The sequence below is a fragment of the Podarcis cretensis genome (genome assembly GCF_951804945.1).
Source record: "Podarcis cretensis genome assembly, chromosome: 1".
Taxonomy (NCBI): Eukaryota; Metazoa; Chordata; class Lepidosauria; order Squamata; family Lacertidae; genus Podarcis; species Podarcis cretensis.
The window spans coordinates 51,401,538-51,423,817 of NC_137170.1; the positions used below are offsets into that span (position 1 = coordinate 51,401,538).

Below are 22,280 nucleotides of genomic sequence, written 5' to 3' on the forward strand. Positions count from 1 at the left end.
TCAAACCATCAGCCCATTTTTTATATTTAATACAGATTTCCCCTTAACCTAGAAAATATACATAAAATTACCGGTAACCTCTAAGTACATCTTCAGTCACTTCTGGTCTGAAAGCTCATTAGCTTTTGGTGGGTAGTTTATTACATGGTGGCATTTTGTTAGGTAGTCTCTGTCACATCCCTAGTCATTTCACTTGCAGTGGTCCCCAGTACCACTGGAATACTGATCGTTTCATGCTGAAGGCTTGCCTGTTTTGGAGGATCTAGTCTCTCAGTACCTTCACACCATGTAGGGAGATTGCCTTTGAGACGAATTGGAGTGCATACACCAGGGTTTAAAAAAATGTTTAATATGGAGGTCTTGCAGAAGACCTCTTTATCATTCTTACCCAAGTATTATGGTAAATCTCACCTCAGTGCTAAAAACTAAAAATCAAGTGAACAAATGAAAATGAATATGGCCCTCACTACCGTAAAAACAGAACAGAATGAACATTGATGACTGCAAATGGAAATGTGTGGCTAATGTGTCAAATGGACAACCAACCAAATCAGATCTGAAGGCCCTATTCTGTGGTATAAAGCCACTATCTGGAAGCACCCAAACAGTACTTTCACAGCAGAAAGGGTCTCCCAAAGCGAAATGAACTGGAATATTGACCAGCAATTGCTCTGATCAGTCAGTCTGAGTATCAGTTGAGCATTTATGTGAATCCCATGCAGTGACTTATGGTGCAGTGCAGATGGCATGGTCTGCTTACAAACTGCTACAGAGCTTTGGCGTAACTGACCTGCTGATTTGTACCAGTGTACATACTCTCAAAAGATGTCTTGGAGAACCATCTTCAGAAGATGGAATTCACTTTTACATTACATGCCCCCACATTTCAATGAATTTGAAAAGAAAAATGATTATTGATATATGGAACTTCATAAATTGGAATAAATTGGAACATCCATAAATATGGAAGTTTAAATTGCCCTGAGTTAAATTCTACACTCACTTCATGTAGCAGAAGTTCTTTACCTAGCTATCCCTTTCCCAGCTCTTCTTTTCCCATCAGAATAAGTTCCTTGTCAAAACAGAACAAATCACTATGCTGAATTTACTCTATTAAATGAAGTTTTATTAAGCAGCAAAAAAGAAGTTAAGTTGTTAGCCTCATTTCACCTCAGATCAAATACAAATCAAAGAAGTGTAGACATTTTAGTCTGTTGCAGAACATACAACAAGAATCCTCTAACACATTGAACTAGCAAATTATTGTGGCCTAAGATTCATGATCCAGAGCCCACTTCATTGAAACCAATGCAATGCATCAATATTCCCTGAATGCTACATCCAGTAACAGCCTAACTACTAAAGAAAGATAGCCTAGTTTTTTTTAAAAAAAACAAAGTACACTAATTGCTGGTCCCCATCCCCATCTGCACTGGACAATCTCAGAACAGTCAGCTATGTCCTGCTGGTCTCTCTCTCTCTCTCTCTCTCTCTCTCTCTCTCTCTCTGACACCTACCCACACCCACACCCACACGTTTCTTCCTGATAGCAACAGGGAGCATTCCTCAGCGACAGGAAAAATATACAAGGCAGTCACACCTCACTCATTCTTGTACCCACATACACTCACCGCACACATACAAACCGCATAATATGCACATGCAACTCTCTCTCTCTCTCTCTCTCTCTCTCTCACACACACACACACACACACACTCTCATACACAACACACTTCATACCTGCATTTCTCCCTGTCTCTCTGTCCAAGTACATCTCTCACAGACATGGGTGTCCACAGGAATTTTTCCATTGGGAGAGGCAAAATAAAGCACTGAAAGGATGAAGCAGCCAATTTCTCCCCCAAAATGGGAAGAATAGTGCCTATAAGTTTTGCCTTATATCTCAGGTTCTAAAATTGTTAGAAATGTACTTTAAAAAAGAAAGGAATCTGGGAATCTGGGGATTATAGTTCATCCTGGGGACACTAAAAAGGATTTCACATATGCCATGGTGATGTATTGTACTCAGACTCTTGGGCAAGTAACTTGTTCTTTTTGACCAGGCAGATCCCCATAGTAGCTGCTTTGTGGTGGTGCCCATAAGAGTTGCTCAAATTCCCAAATATGCCCACAGACCCAAAAGGTTGGTGACTCCAGCTCTAAAATCTTGTTATCTAAGCTTAACAATGCCTCAAGTTCACTCATGTCTTCTTCAGTTCTAATAACCTGTTTAGACACAATTTATGCTGCTTCCTTTGACCTTTCCCTGCCACCCCCAAAAAAGAAAAATCTATCAAAAAGATACAGTTCTGCCTCATGGAGAGGATCAGAAATTTGAGTTACTGCCATGTGAGTACAAACCTAATATCAAAATAATGTAATTACCAAATTCTTCCAGGACAAAGACTCCTCGCACTGTATTGCACTTTTTAATGTGATTCAGCTCTATGAAAACCTGAAAGAAAAGAGGAGGAAGACACATGATTAGAATAAAGAAGGCAATGTTAAAATAAAACAAGAACAAAAAGCACACCACAGCAGTTATAACTTGGAATGTTGTAGCACATACTACCAGTTCAACTATAGTTTATTACTTAAATCAAAAGAAAGAGAAATTGGAAAATAAAAATCCAAAAATTGCCACAATGCTAGAAATCAAGAAACAACTTAAAAGGCTAAGAAGCTAAGACAGCAGAAGATGGAGTACCTTCCGCTCCTTGCAGGAGGAGAAAGCATGGAAGAGAAACGAAAGAGTTAGTAACTCTTGACATATCCAACATTGCTACCCCCTTCAGGCACTCAACTGAGTTACAGCAAAAAGAAAAACCAACACACTTTGAAGTGAAAGAAAAGGAGGGACACAGACTGCTTCCAGATTTGGTCTGTCATTTGTGGTCTTGCCCCATCCCATTAAATGTCTGCCTCTCCATGCATCCTCCTCCGGCACAGAGGGCAGGCAAGAGGTGCCATGCTTCCCACCCAAACCAAGGGTTTTTCTTCTATATTTCCACACGTGACGATGCTCAAGATTTACAGACTGCAAATTACACTAAGTGCTAAAACAAAGGGAGGTTGAGGGAAAAAATGAAGCAGCAGGTTTTCACTTCTCTGACTCAGAAACCCAAGTGTGTGAAAATAAATAAGCTATCTTATTGTAGTAGTCCATTCAACACCCAAAGTAGCTTCTCAAACATCCATGCGCATCTTGGAAAGTGCAATCACAGCTGTTTCATTCAGGACGAGGGGTAATATATGGCCTATGTGGAAAAGTACAGGAGGGAAATCAGAATATCTCTATACTAAGATCTCTCCAAACAGTGGCAAAATCCCAGGTGTTTTTCTATTAGCACTATACTTACACTAGCATACATAAAATGTCAATATTATGATCTGCCATCCCCAAAGAATGGGAGGATAGTCTGTTTACAGGGATATGATGGGAGAGATAAGTAGGAGACTGCTTTATTAAAGGAAGATAGCGTGCTTTGTTCCTTAAAACGCACTTTAAAATCTAGCAATTTCTCATTTAAAAAAGTATAGTACTAATTTCTAGGAAAAGATGCAACATCCCTGAAACAGAAATGCTTCTGGAGGGAAAGATGTTCCCCAACTAACTGAATAACATGTTTATTATGTTGTATATTGCGTAACTGACAAAGTCCTTAGAATCATTCATTTATCAGAAAAATAAATAAAAAGCTTACAAGGGATGATTACACCTATCTCTATCCTTTTCTGTTTTACCAGAATCTACAATCTCAGTGTTTACCCAGTGCATGGCTGCAAAAAATAGGTTGTCAGTCTTCGAGCAATAAGTTTCCAAATCTTGACAATACCACAACAAAGGGCTTGTTATTTGGGCAAAATACAGCAATACCTATCATGCTAGAGTCCATTTGGGTTTACAGTTTTGGGGTGCTTTGGGAATCTACTGCTGCATCTGGGATTACAGATTGCAACAGTGGACAAAGTTATAGCCCCAGAGCATGATTTAAGGATACTGTACTTGATTTTGCTACTTCGTTGGCAAACCATTGGGAACCCTGTGTAAGTTATCTTATTTTCATGATGGAATAAAGGCATGAAAGGTATGTACAATTCAGTTGACACAGTCCCCCAAACAGCTTAAATACACAGAGAAGTGTGAATTAGAATACACTTAGAATAAATGGTGAATTAGAATACACTTGAAAATTTATAAAGAATTGACTTGCTTTATTCCCAAGACTCAAATGGCAAGTTATGAGGCAACTATAGGATTCCAAACTCTGTCATTATAACATGGGTGTAGCCAAGGGGAGGGCAGGGGGGCAGCTGCCCCCCTAAATCAATACCAACCAATACAAATCTGAGGTTCTGCCCCATAACAAAAGCCTGCCCCTCCTAACAAAAATCCTGGCTACGCTCATGCATTATAGTGCTTAAATCCTTCCACTGCCCCTGTATTATCTCCTGAAAATCCCTGCCTTACTGTTGTTAACCAATTTTTCCCCAGGTCGATTCCAAGACCAGAAACCAGACCAACTGGGGGGAACAGCTAGTGGAGGGAGGCATTTACAGGGGGAATCAATAAGTGCCAGAAGGTTCACACACGCCACTTCTGCCCACTGATTCTCCTCAAGAAAAGTCCCAATTCATGCAGTCATGTCACCCTGGCAAACACAGGTTTGGGTAGACACATTTGATGAGATAGCCCAAATGGTTAGAAATTCAAGGAAATCAGGTTTATACACAAAGATCACCGCTTTCTGTGCTTCATTAGCTACACTCCCCCCGCCCATGTATTCAAAGTAGCAAATGCTCAATCATTGTTGAAAAGTGAGTATGTAATCCCACAGAGCCATTTCTGCTAAAAAGCATCTTGCTTCTTGAGCAGTGCAAGTGGCCATACTGGAAAGTTTAAAAAAAAAAAAACTTCCACCTGTATGTATATTTCTCCCCAGCATATGTGAACAGCTTCGCTGAATCTCAGCCTAGGGCTCCTAGGGACACCAACAGAACTTAGAAAAAAACTTAGAAAAACAACAACAGAACACTGCACAAAAGACTGACTGACAAATTTAACTCTCTCCCCATTTCTCTCTCTCTCTCTCTCTCTCTCTCTCTCACACACACACACACAAACCCAACCCTAAAATTGATTCCACAGCATATGCAAAACAAACATGAACACCAAGCAAAAGAAAAACAATGATCAAGAGAAGCAAAAAAGAAAACACATCCAGAGAAAAGAACAGAGTGGCACACAAATCCGTTTGTGTTTCCTCTATACCTAGAGATAATGACAGATTCAAATGGGGAATAAATAATTACATCTGTATCTTTATGAGAAAAATTGTTTCTCTCTGATTTATTGAACAGCCTCCGCTTTCAACCACACTGCCCTGCCCCACCCATTTAGGGGGTGCAGCCACGTGACGCGTCATGTGACACCACCTGGTGTACAACGGGCAGGGGCAGGACTCATGGAGGGCGGCGATCTTTGCGCTTGCTCGTCCCAGCCCCTACCCGGCTCCTGGGCAGAGGCTGGCCAGTGGCAGCCCTCTCAATATTGGGGGGGCACAGCACCTTTCCCCTAAATATTAGGGGGCTGGAGCCCCTTGCACCCCATATACCTAGCGCCGCTGCAGATGAATTACATGTGATGCAGGCTACCTTACTTTTTTAAAAAAAGTTTGCTAATGCCAATTTTAGTTCATTTTTCCATAAAACAATAGCCATGAATTCACCCAAGTTAAATGGTGAGCAAATTGTTCTATAAGGCTGGACAGTTATTTTTTAAAATAAAAAAACCAGTGTTTTTTGCTACGTCCATACAATATACCTCAGTGTTCCAAGACTAAATATTGTTGGAAATTGTTTTGGAAATCCAATGTAAGCGAACCTCACCATCACCTGAATTGCATTTTTTTCTTCAGTTTGAAAGAACAAAATACATCTATAGCATCATTAAGAAGACTGAATGAACAACCCCATATCCTGGTTGCAGAAAAACTAAAGCTCATTTAAAGAATTATTTGGGTTAGGGCCATTATTTTTGTTGGTAATTTGTGAATTCTGCGTACTAGTATATAGAGTTAATATTTCATTCGGAGACAGATACTACATAATTTGAATACTAACATTGAGATTCTCTTAACTGTGGAGGAAAATAATTGTCTTTCTCCTTCACCTCCCCAAGGGAAGAGGAAACACATTTATTGGTGCACTTTAAGAAGCTCCATGCTCAAATACTCTTGTTCAAGGGTTCTTTCCTACCTGACTGTGCATGAATTTCAGGTTAATCCCTTCCAGTGTGACTTGGAGAAGCCCCCCTTCACCAGTTTTCATATCCTGCACTGGGAATTCCCCACCCAGTTCAGGGCCTGCAATGTAAAAGGAAAACAGAAAAAAGGAGGAAAATGCTTCCCGATACAAAGTGATTTACGTACACAGAAAAACATAGGACACTGCATTTAGAGGAGGATCAAAGAAGCAAACCCATTCCTCAAAACGGTGCCATAGCACATCTGATTTCTATAGCATGGAAAACAATAAGCAATATAGAGATGCTAACTAGATGTCTGCAAAGACTGGTGCTTTAGAGATCATGATATGTTTTGTCATTTATGCCTGTTAAATTCTTATGAAGGATAACCAAAGAGCTCTAGCCCTAAGCAGTAGCCTAGCATTTCATTATGTTACTATAAAGCATGGGTAGGCAAACTAAAGCCTGGGGGCCGTATCCAGCCCAATCGCCTTCTAAATCCAGCCTGCGGACGGTCCGGGAATCAGTGTGTTTTTACATGAGTAGAATGTGCCCTTTAATGTAAAATGCATCTCTGGGTTATTTGTGGGGCCTGCCTGAAGTTTTTACATGAGTAGAATGTGTGCTTTTATATAAAATGCATCTCTGGGTTATTTGTGGGGCCTGCCTGGAGTTTTTACATGAGTAGAATGTGTGCTTTTATATAAAATGCATCTCTGGTTATTTGTGGAGCATAGGAATTCATTCATTTTTTCCCCCAAAATATAGTCTGGCCCCCCAAAAGATCTGAGGGACAGTGGACCAGCCCCTACTGAAAAAGTTTGCTGACCCCTGCTATGTCTCACTGACTCACAAGCCTCACAACACAAGGGCCAATCTGTTGATGTTCCTGCAACTTTGTACTGTTTTGTTCTGGCCTGATGGGCAACAATCTTGCTGACACTTGCACTGTTATTTTCAGTGAGGACAAATGATGTGCTAATATTACACTTACAACTGGGAGTGGTTTTAGTCTGCAGAATCATTTTGGCAATCTTTCTGAGCAGGAGAAAGGCTCTGTGAGCAGGAAATAAGTGACATTTCCTTCATTTCCTCATAGGCTACCTACACACTTACGAGTTGTTGAACATATATGGATTTTTTAAAAAATTCTGCAAATGTCTAAATGTGTAGCTGTGTACAATTTTGCTAGTGGAGCTTAAGACTTCTGCAAAGGATCAGGTGTGTATCTTGGAGGTGCTGGGAGATTTTGGGTCTTTAGGACATTTGTGGGGCTTGGTGGAAGAGAAGATTCAAGAGCAACCATGTCCTAGTCATCTGGCTGCTAAGCTCAGTATCCCATTATTACAGCAATATCAGGGGAAATAAATAATGTTTATTTCTCCCCTGGCAATTCCTTGAAGGAAAGTCAAATTCCTTTCTGGCATCAGCATTTCCAGAGTGAAAAGGAGGGGCAGTATTTTCAGACCCTTTAATATAAAGGACAACACACACCCAAAAACTCTTTTAGAAAGTTGTGGCACTTGCCAAAGCTCATCTATGGCCGTTAAGGCTCTTTCTTACCAGGTTTTGTGCTTTGTTGTCTTGCCGCTGCTCGCTCCATACTGTCTTTTACACAATAATATAATTCCCGGCACTACAACGGATTAAAATAAATAAATAAATAAATAAATATGTTTTCTGCAGATACATAATGGAGATTCATAAAACGTAGAGCTAATACAGTGGCGAGAACGTAATAGCGCAAAGAATAATAAAGCATACAAACAAACATTTCTAAGTACATATTAATTATCTGCCACATTTCCTCCAAGCAGCTCAACTTCTTGAAGGAAAGTTGGGGTACAATGCACAGGAAATAATAGTAGTATTTTAGACCATACTTTTTAAATATTTGCTAAAAATAATAAAATATGGTTATTTCAAAATGCGTCATTATTTTGAAATATGTTTGGGATGAAAGGATGGGGAACTTTAAAGGCAAGACATTTTTATGATTATTCTGTTTTAATGGCATTTTATGCTTTTTGCATTTGTAATTTTTCTTGAACTGATCTCTTATATGAGATTTATATGAGATTCTCTTATAAGTATTTTTATAAACAAACAGTGGTGTTTGGTCCACATATATAGCTCTATTTTTTCTTTATTTTATTAAATTTATATCCCATCTTTCTTTAGTCATAGAATCTCATGTCATAACTGTTTCCCTTACAAACAATTTGCATCAGCGGAGTCTGAAATTCTCTATATGTGTGTAAATGAATGCTATCCAAATGTGTTATTTTATTAAAACAATGCACTGTAGCTTCGTCATGTTACAGGCAAAAATGTTACATTGGTCTCCAGATCCAAGATGCATCTATCCCATCATAAACCCAAGATTAGGATGTGAGCATTTCAATAGCAACGTTCTACCCACATCTCTCCACTGGAAACTATGCTTAAAATTGCTGTTATGGGTGGAGAGTGGTGCAACGCAAACCATGGAAACAGTATCTGGTGACACCACTTAAGAAAAGCTTCTTGCATTGTATGTCAGCTGCTGATCATCTCAGCATCAAAACTATGCAGCAGATTCAAAGACAGATGAAACATAAATGGTCCAGTAAAATACTAAGTCACTGTAAACAGAACACTGTAGAAAATGTACCTTTTTGGTGTAGAACTTATTCAATTGTGTCTCCTGGCCATTCCTCCTCCAGAGACAAAGCACTTTTGTTTTGGGACAGTATGTCATGTTGATGAGCTTCTCATACCACCAGCGTTCATACACCGTGCCAATGTTACTCCTCAGCACAATGCAATCATCGCATACCTGGAGACGTATATATTATTAGAGAGGAATCGCCATACAATCCAATTAACAGCAATCATTTTGTTAACTTTTAACCTGGTCTCTACCTCCATGAAGAAGATATCCCCTGTTGTGTCTGTGCCAGCATGTACAACAAATGTTTGCTTCTTGATATGTCTGCTGCCACTGGGTCGGATTTGGAGCTCCCTGCCATTCTAAATAGAAGGGAAAATCCTATTAAAAACCTTCCACTTTAATCTTTACTTCAGCTTCAGCAAGTCAGATCTCACCCATCTCCTGTACAAAAGTAAAATTGGATTAAAACACTGAAAAGCACCAAGTATTTTTTCAGTACAAGGGAGCAGTTTTCAGCCCTGTAAGGAGGGGGAATGGGGCAGGTTTATGAGTTTGTACATGCTCCACCGATGTGCACAATGACCCAGAACAAGACCCCTGTGCAAATGGGGAGTTGTCTATAACTCTGCACCCAAAGTTTTCAGAGTCAGAGGAGAATCTGGCTAGCTTGCACCCAATTATGTTTTTATAGCATACACTTAACACAGTGTATCTACACACTGATGTAACATGCACATGCAACAACTATGCTTTCTAAAAACATGTGTATGGTGGGGGAGGCACAGCAAGCAAAAAGAACATGGGAAACCCATCAACTAATTTCTCTTTTAGTAGCACTATTAGAGAAGTAAAGATGGAATTCAGTGCTGTGCTCTTCCTATTGTTCTGTCTGCACAAGCATTGAAGCTTGCCAAGTGGAATGATTCCCCCCTCTCCCCTACAGCTGTTCTGAGGGTTCTCACTGAATCTCAGGATATAGCATCTTCAAAAAACCCCACAGACACCCACCTTGGAGAAGCAGCCAGCAACTACAGCAATAAAAAGAGCTGTTTTTTCCCAGAAGCAGCTGGTTCAGTTCCTTACCCAGGCTTGTAACAAAACAACAAGAGATTAAGCCTAGAGAAGCTGCTTACCCATTCAGCTACTAAGGAGGAGTTTAGGAAGCAGCAGTTAGTGCCTCCAGTCCAGTAGGAAACTGGCAGACCCCAGCCCAGGCAACAGAGTGAGAAGGCAGCTTGTAGCAAGAATTTCCTTCTACAGCTCCTGAGAGCAACACTATAAAAAGTTCAGAAAGATCTGACCTCTATGTCTACTGTCTTGAATAAAACAGGTGAGGAGTCCGATTCTCTGTCAAGCAAGGTATTGCTGAGTAAATCTATACCATCCAAAGATCTGGGTCCCACTAGCCCTTGCCATAAAAAGTACATGCAGAAGGCAAGATATCAGAATATTTCTATCTGCAGTATTTTAATCTTGTACACAATTTATGAAATACATTATAGAAGAGGAACATAACTCTTTTCATATTTGTAGAAATCAACACTGCCATCTGAACTGCAGTGAAAGATAATCCTCCTCTCCTATCGAAGGAACAGAGATATAGATACAGAGGTAGTCAAAGACTTACTATATTGGCAATTTTGTCGAGTATTTCATTTATTTCTTGACTATGCACTAGGCCAATGTGAGATTTTCCCATCAAACGGCGCACTTTCTTCCTAATATCATTCTTGGACACCTACACAGCAAAATACAGCATTTGGTTACTGACATCTCCCTAGGCACTTGCATATATATTTATATTTAAGTACATGGTCAAGAACTCATTTGCTGTGTTCCAAAAAGTTTAAACTACCATAGAAACAGGTCAAACAAGAGAAGACACTGTGTAATAACAAGTAACTGCAGAAATCAAGTAACTGGGAAGAAAGAAGTGCTCATATACATCCCATTGACCTAAAAACAAAGCAAAAACAAAGTATGACATTTCCTTATTTCTGCACTTAATATGGGTTTGCTCTTGCATAGGGGAGTTAAAAAATTTTGGCCACAGGACACCCATATTTCCCCCACACCCTACCACAAGTCTCACAAAAATGTGCAAAAATTAAATTAAAATATGAAAAAATGGCACCTTCAACATAAGCATGTAGGCTATCATATTGTGAAGCAGCGTAGCCAATAAGCGGTCTTCATCATCTTCTAAACGCTTCCGGTCATGTTCTCCTAGAGACAAATACCTATAAAAGGAACACACATGTACTTGAGTCTCTGGTGGACTTTTAGCCACTAACTGCAAAGAAAGATGCAAAATGCCCTGCATCCTCTTCCTTCTTTTATCTTTTTTAACGAAATTAAATCTCTCCACAGACTCAGTACCAGATGACCAGAAATTAAACTTAGCCTTAAGTTACATTTCCTTTTATAGGCCCAACATTAAAAGACAAGCAAAGGTTCAGGGAGGTCCAAGGTGGTGGGAGGGTTTTTTATTGGTTTGTGGTTTTTGTTCTCACTTTTATCATGTATTTTGCATTTTTATATTGCATTTTATGTTGATATCCACCCATAGTACGGATGAAGGGTGGCATACAAATTTAAATAAATAAATAAATAAATAAATAAATAAATAAATAAATAAATATTTCAAAAGACAGACTTTGTGTATAAAGAAAATTAAATTTGGAACAAAGTCGTAAATGTTTTTTTTTTAAGTTAGAAAAAATTGTAATCTGCTTAATAAAAAAAAATTCTAAGCAGTATACAGTACATAAATTAATATAAAGTAATTATTTATTTCAACAAATTTACTCAGAATAAAATCACATCCTGAATTCCCAGGAAGTTATTAAACTACATAATGCAGAGCGAGAGAAAAATTGCAGAGAATTTGTAATTTACCTGTCAATCATCTCTTGAGGCCCCTGATCCATTCCCATTCCTTCTCTTTCCAACATCACAGCATCCAGGTAAGCATCTTCCCAGAACTGCATGTGGTCCCACAGGGTTGATCGCTCTTTGCCTAGATAGCAGAGAATAAATTAATCCAGAAGACCAATAATTTTGCAAGGAAAAAACAGGATAAAACCTTTTTCACCACAAGATGTGCCAAGTAATCAACACCACCACCATCATCATAGTACCACCACAGCAAAATCAGTTCTGTTAAAAACACAACTGAGATCACAACAAGCCAGGAGATGCAAGGTCCCCTGTCCTAACTCACTGTATATATTGCAAACATTTATGGTCCCATCTTGCTACCTTGCCTAAAGCAGTGCACCAACTTTATTGCATTCTGTGTTATTGTTTTCCTCTATCAGTATTCACCAAATGAAGAATGCAGGAACAAGAAAAGAACAGTGGAGGGTATAGGAATACATGTGAGAAATCTTTTTAATACACACAGAAAAGCAAAAAGAAGAATTATTACTCATAGAGAAGGTTTCCATGGCAGCATCCTCTAATTGGTCCCAGACAGATCCTTTATCCCTCCCTTTATAGTTCCAAGCAAGCAGCAACATGGCAGCAAAGAGGAGAAATGAGACATATAACAAGACTGAGCAACCTTTCTGGAATAATGAGACTCAGGAGAAAAAGTGCAGTGAAAAATATGCTACATATTGCAATTGTGGTCGAAGGCCATGCCTCTTCTAATACATCAGTATAACTTGATCTTTAGCATACTGCGTTATGAAACAACTTCCCTGCTCAGGATACCATTTTAAATATACACTTGATTTGACAGCATGTTAAACCACAGAGCCTAGGACTTGCCGATCAGAAGGTCGACGGTTCGAATCCCCGTGATGGGGTGAGCTCCCATTGCTCGGTCTGTGCTCCTGCCAACCTAGCAGTTCAAAAGCACGTCAAAGTGCAAGTAGATAAATAGGTACCGCTCCGGCGGGAAGGTAAAAGGCGTTTCCGTGCGCTGCTCTGGTTCGCCAGAAGCAGCTTAGTCATGCTGACCACATGACCCGGAAGCTGTATGCCAGCTCCCTCAGCCAATAAAGCGAGATGAGCACCGCAACCCCAGAGTCGACCACGATTGGACCTAATGGTTAGGGGTCCCTTTACCTTTACCTAATATGATAAATCTGTAGCCCACTGATTGTATGCAGCCCACAGGGCCTTCCAATGCAGCCTTCTGGCCTGAACCCCACCCCCATCCTTGACCACATTTTCTTTGCTGCTGAGCTATAATCTCTTAACAGCTAAGCAGGTGGCAGGAGGGAGAAATTCCTGCCACACAGCATAGAAGCATAGGGAGCTCCTTCTTCCCTGCTCCCGAGCTGTAACCTTTTATCAACTGGGCAACGAAGGATCGGGACAGAACCACCATGAACTACATGTACCTCATGCTGGAAACTTTGAGGGCGATTGCACCCCCCACAAATCAACAACTTTCCACTGCCACTACCAAATGTCTGGATTTTCACTTCTATTTTAGAGGGGTTTTTTCTTAATTTGGGGTTCAAAAAAATAGGGGTCGTCTTATACATGGGTGTGTCTTATACACAGAAAAAATGGTATACTAATGACAAGCACTTCTTATAAAATGTTTTGAAGAAAACCATGAGTTTTTAGCCGATAATTTGTCTATGGTATGTTAGAGAATTCAAAACTCATGTATGGAGGTTTAACTTCAATAGATCAGATTGTTGTTCTTTTAATTTCTTTTTGTTTAGAAAATACTACGAAGAAGATCAGCATGTTAAATGCTATTTCACTAAAATGCCTATGCTTTGAACAAATTTGCTTCAAACAAAATAAATGTCAACACGTACCCAGAAGACCCTCATAGAGATAAACTCGTAGGCTTGCATCTTCTGGTGCTCTCCCAGGACTGCTGCATTTATTGTCTTTCATGGTCTGCTTCAAGCTATGAGATTTACCCTTTAAAAAAATAAATAAATGCCAGTTTAATCAGGCATGTTCTATTGCTCTATATTATGTATTTGACTACCAAGATTATTCTGCAAGCAATATATATTCCTTGTAAACAGAAAGATAATTCAGAAGGTAAAAAGTGGACAGCAGAAAAAGCTTAAGCCACCTCTCAAATTCAACTCAGTTCAAAGATACTTCATTGTCATGATATGACATTTGAGGCCATTATGATTTCCAAAGGTCTTTAAGAGGTCTATCACTCTAAGCCAATTTACACTTACAAGGTCAGTGTGCTTCCCACATATATAATTGAGTTTGCAGTGCATGCGCACCCTGGAATATATATGCTGGCTCAGAATTGCTGGTACTTCTTCACTAAGGATGGACCATTTCTAATGTGATCGCTTTCCATAAACTAAATAGGTCTTTTACACTACCCACCATCACTACAATAATTCCTAAGCAAAACCAAAGCATGTTCTTACAAAGATGGTGCTAGTTGCTGAATTTGTCTCAATCTCACTGTCTGACACGGTGCCTCGTGATCCTGTCAGATTTCCACCGCTTTCTCCACCAAGGCCATCACCAGCATTGCTGCTCAAATCACTATCTGCTCCTAACGTCTCCCCAGAGCTGTTGCTCACCTGAAGAGGAAAACAAACTGTTTAAATGGTCAGTCCTTTATTCAATATGAGTAGTTACTGTGGAGACAAAGATTTATTCAGAGTGCCATTCCAGAGAAAGCTAAATCTCAATAATTCCTGCATCCCAACCAAAAGTAAAGGGGCAGGTTTCTGCTAACTCGTGTTACATTGGGACCCAGCACAGTATACTTTAGAATGCAAAGTGACTATTTGCAGGGCACTGTTTAATGTTTTAATGCTTTTTTTCTTTTTTAGAGCTTCAGTCATTAAAAATAAAAGGCTGGGCCTCAACTTTTAAATTAAGTCAGAGTCAGATTTTTTTTAGAGAAAAAGAACATTAATAAATGTCTATTCTTTGGCCCAACAGGACAATTTAAGATAACTGTAGACATTGCCACAATCATTAATTTACAACAACTATTTTCCAAAAACAAATGTCACAATTTAACAATATAAACACAAATAAAACAGACCAGTGGATAGGAGCCCCATACCTACCAGAGCATTTTATGTACAATTGGGGGACATGATTAAATGTAAAACTGGAGAAGGATGGAGAGTGTGTGCCCTAGAGATGCACTCGGCGCTTGCAATTTACACAGGTGTTGAGTAAGAAAGTGCATGCAAATAATCAAGCCTGAAAAACACCACTAAAATAAAGCACAAACATTCCACTTCAGCCATGCCCTACCACTGTGCTAACTTCAGAGTCTTGGCTGGTGCTTCGGATCATAACAGCAGGTCCCACACTTGCCACAGAATCCAAATCACTCTTCTGAAATCATGAACAAAGAAGAAGAAAAATAATGCACATTAGTCATTACTATTTCTGCTTGGAGACTTGGACCACACATTTTATTTGGGCCCAGACTACTAAGGAACTGAAAATCTCATGCCTCATGTTTCTAGCTTCCCAGAATCAACAACACTGGAACATGTGTTGCTTTCACATACCGTATTTTTCGCCCCATAGGACGCACCGGCCCATAGGACGCACCTAGTTTTTTTTTTGGGGGGGGAAATAAAGAAAAAAAATATATTTACCCCCCAGGTGCGGGGCTGGGGCAGGGGAAGCCCGAGCTTCCCCTGACCCCAGCCCCCAGAACAGGCTACTATCCGCAAGCCGTGGGAGAGCTGCGCGAAGCCACGCGGCTCTCCCACGGCTAGCGGAGCGCTGCACGAAGCCCGAAGCTTGGGGCGTGCTGAGCTCAGCGCGCCCCAAGCTTCTGGGTGCCGGCAAGCTCTCCGCTAGCCGTGGGAGAGCTGCGTCTCCCACAGCTAGCGGATAGCTTCCTGAAGCCTGCATTCACCCCATAGGATGCACACACATTTCCCCTTCATTTTGGGAGGGGAAAAAGTGCGTCCTATAGGGCGAAAAATACGGTAATTATCAATGCTTCCCCAAAGTGAGTAAACACCCCCCCCCAATGAAAACCAGAATCTTTGGACAAGGGCACAATGAATTCTCACTATTCTACCCCCATGTCAATCTCCTTGAGGCATTTCTCAAATAATAAATAAAATATTCAAGACACTCACATGAGAGCTGGAAGTTAAGCTCAACCCACTATCTGCACTGATCTGGGATTTCTTCTCATCTGTCTCCCCCAGATCATGAGAGTGTTTTTTACCTTCTGACCCTAAAGAGAGGGAAAGTGATATTTCATTACTGTGAACAAGAAAATGAAAGAACCAGAAGGCAAATGATCGCTTTGGTGCATGAGAATTACCAAGGGGGGGAACCAGAGGATCTTCTCCTGTACTCTTGAAATAGCATCAACCAGAAATATAGCCTGGCTGGTTGCAGCCACCATTCTGTCCAATACATAAATGCACCTGAGAAGCAGACCAACTGCCTTAAACAGTCACCCATTGGAGAAAGGAAAAGGGGAAAAGAGACAAAGCAGGCACCAGACAGATTCCAGTTAATACAAGGCATGCCAAACGGTCGACACATGACTCTGGAAAGCCACTTCCTTATGTCACAGATACAAGATTGCTTTTGTTGCTGTTTGCTTTTTGGAGAGGGGCAGATCTTATTGCTGGACACTTGGTACTTAATCTAATATGCTACCATCTACAGCCGAAGTTATTATTTTTCACATGTTCACCAAGTGACTCATGGTGTTACCATCCAAACAGTCAGCAATAATCATCTGCATACCAGAAATGAGAGCTTCAAATGGGACATTTTGGGGCAAAATAGCAATATTATACAGTCATTGTAGGGATGTATTACATGGCTCTCCAGAGTTTGTAACAACAAAGGTGAAGCAGTGAGTTTCAGCTGCTACGAAGACATGCATTCATCATCCCACCCTATCCATCAAGAAAAGGGATTTATGCCATGATCATGCAGCTTAATGTTTTTTTACCCTCCCGTGATGAGATGAAAGACAGAAAGAAAATGGATGAAAGGAGAGACAGAATTGAGAAGGGTTTGGAAGCTGTGTGCAATGGAAATAAGGAGGCAGGAGAAGAATACACTGCAGACTACACAGGTCACCATTAAGAGCTCGAAGGGAGAAGAGACTGAATACAACCCTTCTGCCATAGCCATATCTGCCAACCGTTCCTTAACAGGGACACATGACCAGCAGCTGGAGGATTTTATTTTATTTTATTGCAGATCTAGGATGTGTACAAATAATGATGTGTGGCAACTCTATGTACACAATACAGCAATACCTTACATACCACTAAATATGATGAACTAAGAGTTAGGAGTGCAAGTGGGATGTATGATGTCTATCACTAGATACTGCCAACATCAGAAAAAGTGAAACAATGTGCAAGAGAGAAAGAAAAATTATATATATATGGTGCGGGTGAAAAAGACTATTGGTGTGCATTTTTGAGATGACCATATTATTCATGAAGGTAGAATTGTCAAAAAGATGGGCAGCTTATCCCAAAGGTTGTATATACTAGCTATGGAGTATATTTAAAGAGAGGGTATTATATTGTGTACATTCCAAAAATCAACTGGCATTTGTTTATAAACCTGACTTTAACATACATTTCCAGACTATGTTAGTACTTAGATGCCTCTAACTATGATGCTAGAAGTAAATAGAAAGTGGAATCATGAAATTCATTGGACTTGTTTTCAGATTCTGTTCACAACTAAGGTACATTAGCAACAGATTCTTTTTAAAAAAAATACCTTTAATCAGTCAAAAGCATGATTTAAAAAGGTGTTATGAAAACACTAACTGGTTAATTTACATATTATTCCTATCAATTTAATAAGCACATAATTTAACTGTGGATTTTTAATCATACTAAAGGTTATGACTGACTGTTATGTACTGAGTACTCAGTACATAACACTGACTGTTATTCACAGTTAAGCACTGTGAATGAATATTCACGATTCAAGGCACTGCTGGAAAGACTCTCCTCCCTGAAAGAGAGGGGAGTGGTTGTGGACGGGAGCCCGAGCACCGCTCCTAGCAGGGGGCGTTGCCCCCTGCCTCCAGCTCACCTGGCTGGCACTCACGCCCCCCCCGGTGGCTGTCCAACCAGGTGCCATGGGGGGGCGTGTCCAGCAGCCTTTATGCTGCAGTGCCAGCCTCCCCCCCGGCCTCATTTCTCTTTGTCGTCCTGGGCATTGGAATAATGTGCTGTGGTGTATCGAAGTGCTAGGTGTGGCCATCGCCTATGCCTTCAATGTTTAGGTGTATTCCGTTAAAGGAATCTGGCGGTCGTGTATTCTGTCCGATGCCTGCTTGGCGGGAGGCCATGGCACGACCCTCGGTGACATCAGGGGTGAGCCTATAGTTGGATTAGCATCAACAGGTGATGAACCCCTGGTGAATAAACCCACTTGTTTCGCGATCCAATGCCTAAGCCAATACCTTTTCATTGCTGTAATCAATAAAGTTGTGGCCTTTTCTAGCCCATTAACCTTATATCACGTGTCCCTGTGTCTTCATTTTACTTCGCGGGGGTCGGGTCCTCGAACCACAAACAAAGTTATACATACAGAGAAGGCAATTCCTTCAAGATGACTTATCTGTATGGATTAGCCAAAAATATACCTTTGTCAATCATACTCAGAAATTCCTTTGTATTTCAGCTAATTGATCGCACAACAGAGAGAGTTAGTTAAGTGAGGAGGGGGGAAAACAAACCTTTAATACTTGGTCAGTCTAAGTCAAAAGTCCATAAAGATGGGAAATAGCTATTTCTTTAAATAAAAAACCCTACACAAAGTTATATTTGACTTGAATGACTACATTTCAAAGATTAAGTGACTAAAAGGGCATAAGGACCATCTTCCAGAGAACAGGGAACACTTAAATTTCACAGAAATCAAGGGGAGTTAAAGTTCCATTCTATACACATTTGTCTGAAAGTAACCCCTATGAGACTAATGCCTGAGTTGATATGCATTGGATTACACCGCACAGCATTCAAATAACACAATTAAATTATTTGACTTCTCAGCAATCACTGGCCCAATTAAAGGTAATTTTGCTGAGGAAGGGTCACTTTTACAGAGTCTAGTTTTAAAACATTCTGCTATCAGAATGAGGCAAAGGCTTCTCCAAGTCTCTTCTACTTCTTCAGTTAAGTATGGAAGTAACGTCTCCACCTAAATACGGAAGTTCTCAAAAAACATGGGCACAGACTTCAGAGATCCCCAGTCTATTAGAATAATTGTCTATTACTTATAAGATGGGATATGGCATAATAAAAACATCCTTGAAAGTTTCCCCACTAGCCTGTCTTTTAAAAGGAGTATTCTTTAAAAGAACCTAGGACCAGCAATGACTAAATCTGGCCAGCTTACTTTATGAAGTAAACAGGTGTCTTGGTTACATACTTCTATAATGTGAATTAATATCTTCTCTATACAACCCAACAAACTTTAATTCACAGTATTTAAGTAGTGATACTCCTTTTTGTGTATTCTGTGTGTTCTCTAAAGAATTATAAAATAAGATTTCTATAGATGCTATAAAATAAGCTACTACAGTGGACACTTGGGTTGCGAACGGGATCCATGCGGGAGGCACGTTCGCAACCCGCAATGCCGCGTCTGCGAATGTGCGGATCGTGATTCGGCGCTTCTGCACAAAGTGTGATTTAGCGCTTCTGCGCATGCGCCGAAACCCGGAAGTAACCCATTCCAGTACTTCTGGGTTCGGTGTGCTGCGCAACCCAAAAATGAGCAACCTGAAGCGTCTGTAACCCAAGGTATGACTGTATACATAAGTTCTTAACCCGAGGTATCACTGTATAGTAGAAACAGATAGAAATACTATACAATGTTGCTTCCATAGTTATGTCAGCAATATTTTTTTCAAATATTCAGTAAGTGGCATATTATAGGATAAACTATATGTTACACTAGAGTTAGGATAAACTGTATGTTACACTGCAGAAATTCAACTGCCTCTCCTTCTTTACAAAGAGCCTGTAGGCACTTTGAAGTGGAGGAGAAGGAACATGGGAAGGCTGGTGGGAGAGTTTCAACCCTTCCCCAATAGCCTATTTTCACCTGAAACTGCAGGGAGCAATCTACTATCACTTTCTACTTTATTCAGGTGCTACTGAAAAGGAATCAGATAGATATATCAATATATTTTTAAAAATCACACACCGTATAGTGAAGATACAGTTTGTAAATTTAAGAAGTTGCAATTTAAGAATGTAAGAAAATTTGAGAAGAATATTGACAAGCTGAAATGTGTGCAGAGGAGGGTGACCAAGATGATCAAGGGTCTGGAAATCAAAGCTTATGAGGAACTGTTGAGGGAGTTGAGTATGTTTAGCCTTGAAAAGAGAAGACTGAGAGAAGATATAATAGCCATCTTCAAATATTTAAAGGACTGTCACACAGAAGCTGGAGCAAGCTTGTTTATGCCTGCTCTGGAGAGTAGAACCTGAACCAATGGGTTCAAGTTAGAAGAAAGAAGATTCCAACTAAACATCAGGAAGAACTTTCCAGCACTAAGAGGTGTTCAACAATGTAGTGGTCTCTCTTGTTGGAGGTTTTTAACCAGTGGCTGGATGGCCATCTCTCATGCATGCTTTAGCTGAGATTCCTTCACTGCAGGGGTGGGAACAGATGATCCTTAGGGTCACTTCCAAGTCTACAATTCTATGACTCTGTTATTCTAACTATGTGCATTATTAAGCACTATCAGTTTTATGCATTTGACAACAACAACAAAAGCAGAATGTTGAAGTGGGGCTTAGCTGGACATTCCACTCTTTTGTCCCAAGGGCGGGAATCAAAGAACAACAACCTAGAAAACAATACATCATCTCTGTGGATGGAGAACTTCACATTCCATTTCCAGTCAACCACCATTCTTCATATTAATCCCCAAGGTTACTCCCAACCTCATACAAAATAATTAATCATCAAACAATAATTGTGGACCTTTCACATTGGACTTGAACTTTACATTTTATATCTGCTATTGGTTAAGAATTCAGGACAAACATATCTTTACACAGAACACTCCATGATGCACATATTGCAGAAAACGTTGGTTTACCACCAAAGTGGGATTACAATTTCATGGGGGAAAGACTGTCCAAAATTTAACTTATAATTCAGTGGTAAGGAAGGATTTGAAACTTGGCTGGAAGAGACTGTATTTTTCCCCTCTCCTCTCCTGATACAAAAAGGGCTATTCAGTGAACCCCAACACTAGATTTCTTTAAGAAATAATGACCTCCTTTGTCTGCCCTATGGCTCATGTGGCATGGGTGTTCAATCAAAGGCTTAGAGAGTTGGCAGTTATGGGGAGGCTTGGAGGAGTGTCAAGTTTCTGTCCTTTTATCATATTCTTACTCAGTTTTTCCAAAGCTTTTTGCTTTGACAGTTCGTTGTGCTTGTTCCACAATTCTACTCAAGATGCAATGTAAGCAGGAGAGAAAGACAGAAAAAATGTCAGATGCTGATCAGAGGCGGAAATGGAAAACAAAAATAAAAAATAAGCCACCCAATCCTGCAGTACCAAAGCAGAAATTAATGATAACTGGCATGTGAATAATTAATCACATCTTCAGTCAGAACAGGGTAGAGACTTCCATCGCCTTCATTCACAAGATTTCAAAATTAATACCTATATATAATTAACTGGCTGAGTAGAACAGCTAAGTGAGACTCACCTACCTGATCTCATTTGCCTTCACAGAAATGACAGATTAAAAAGAGACAGTGTCAGGTTCTTTATGTCCAACATTTAAAGTTTCTTATCAGTGGGTTACACAAAGAATACAGTATGTATTTTATGTATCAATGCGCCCCAAACCACCAAATATATTTCAATTCAAAGTGTAATAAGGGATAAGAAAAACTATTTCTATAAACACTAAAAAAAACTATGTAAAAAAACAATTAGTTTGGGTCTGAATATGCCTGTAATAACCACTGGGCTTCTTCTAGCTTTATGTATGTTAACTATATCAGACTCCAAATCATTTTCATCAGGGCAAAAAGAATAGCAAAAAATGGGGAGGGGATCTAAAAAAGAAATACACACCATTCTGTTCAAATGATACCCTAAATTTTCATCCCTGTGGCAGAAAACTTCAGATAATTCCAGATGCTGGCCCAATGGGCCAGTGGCAGAATCATAATAAGCTTAATGGAAATTCAAGTTGGAAATGCATTACTGTATTTTAATATTTTGTTGGAAGCCACCCAGAGTGGCTGGGAAAGCCCAGCCGGATGGGCGGGGTATATATAATAAATTATAGGAAGGAAGAAGCTGGGAATGCTACAAAGTAAGAAGCAAACTCAGCTCTTACAAGAGCAGAGAAAGGTAAGTGCAGAAAGTTTCTTCTGCTATGGAAACAGGGTATGGGAAAGCACAGATAGAA

General features: G+C 40.0%; 1 protein-coding gene and 1 long non-coding RNA gene across 38 annotated transcripts in view; both read right to left on the minus strand.

The window, feature by feature from the left end:
• The window catches only part of MADD (MAP kinase activating death domain), an 86,178-nt gene that overhangs the window by 13,745 nt on the left and 50,153 nt on the right, over nucleotides 1-22,280 (minus strand). For 7 of the 37 annotated variants that reach the window (XM_079950463.1, XM_079950490.1, XM_079950471.1 and 4 more), the window contains 14 exons: nucleotides 21,247-21,300; nucleotides 15,972-16,072; nucleotides 15,124-15,207; nucleotides 14,274-14,432; nucleotides 13,686-13,794; nucleotides 12,332-12,394; nucleotides 11,800-11,920; nucleotides 11,036-11,141; nucleotides 10,529-10,639; nucleotides 9,153-9,260; nucleotides 8,902-9,066; nucleotides 7,812-7,884; nucleotides 6,260-6,366; nucleotides 2,387-2,456 (listed from right to left, as the gene is read on the minus strand). In XM_079950463.1, coding sequence (XP_079806589.1) covers nucleotides 2,387-2,456; nucleotides 6,260-6,366; nucleotides 7,812-7,884; nucleotides 8,902-9,066; nucleotides 9,153-9,260; nucleotides 10,529-10,639; nucleotides 11,036-11,141; nucleotides 11,800-11,920; nucleotides 12,332-12,394; nucleotides 13,686-13,794; nucleotides 14,274-14,432; nucleotides 15,124-15,207; nucleotides 15,972-16,072; nucleotides 21,247-21,300 — 1,431 coding nt within the window. The remainder of the gene's footprint in view (nucleotides 1-2,386; nucleotides 2,457-6,259; nucleotides 6,367-7,811; nucleotides 7,885-8,901; nucleotides 9,067-9,152; nucleotides 9,261-10,528; nucleotides 10,640-11,035; nucleotides 11,142-11,799; nucleotides 11,921-12,331; nucleotides 12,395-13,685; nucleotides 13,795-14,273; nucleotides 14,433-15,123; nucleotides 15,208-15,971; nucleotides 16,073-21,246; nucleotides 21,301-22,280) is intronic. The other 30 variants (XM_079950480.1, XM_079950467.1, XM_079950459.1 and 27 more) reach the window with 8 other exon arrangements.
• LOC307202864 lies at nucleotides 17,633-19,465 on the minus strand. The gene is made up of 3 exons (XR_013833037.1): nucleotides 18,417-19,465; nucleotides 17,752-17,838; nucleotides 17,633-17,716 (listed from the first exon to the last, which is right to left on the minus strand). It is a non-coding gene; the product is annotated as an uncharacterized lncRNA (long non-coding RNA).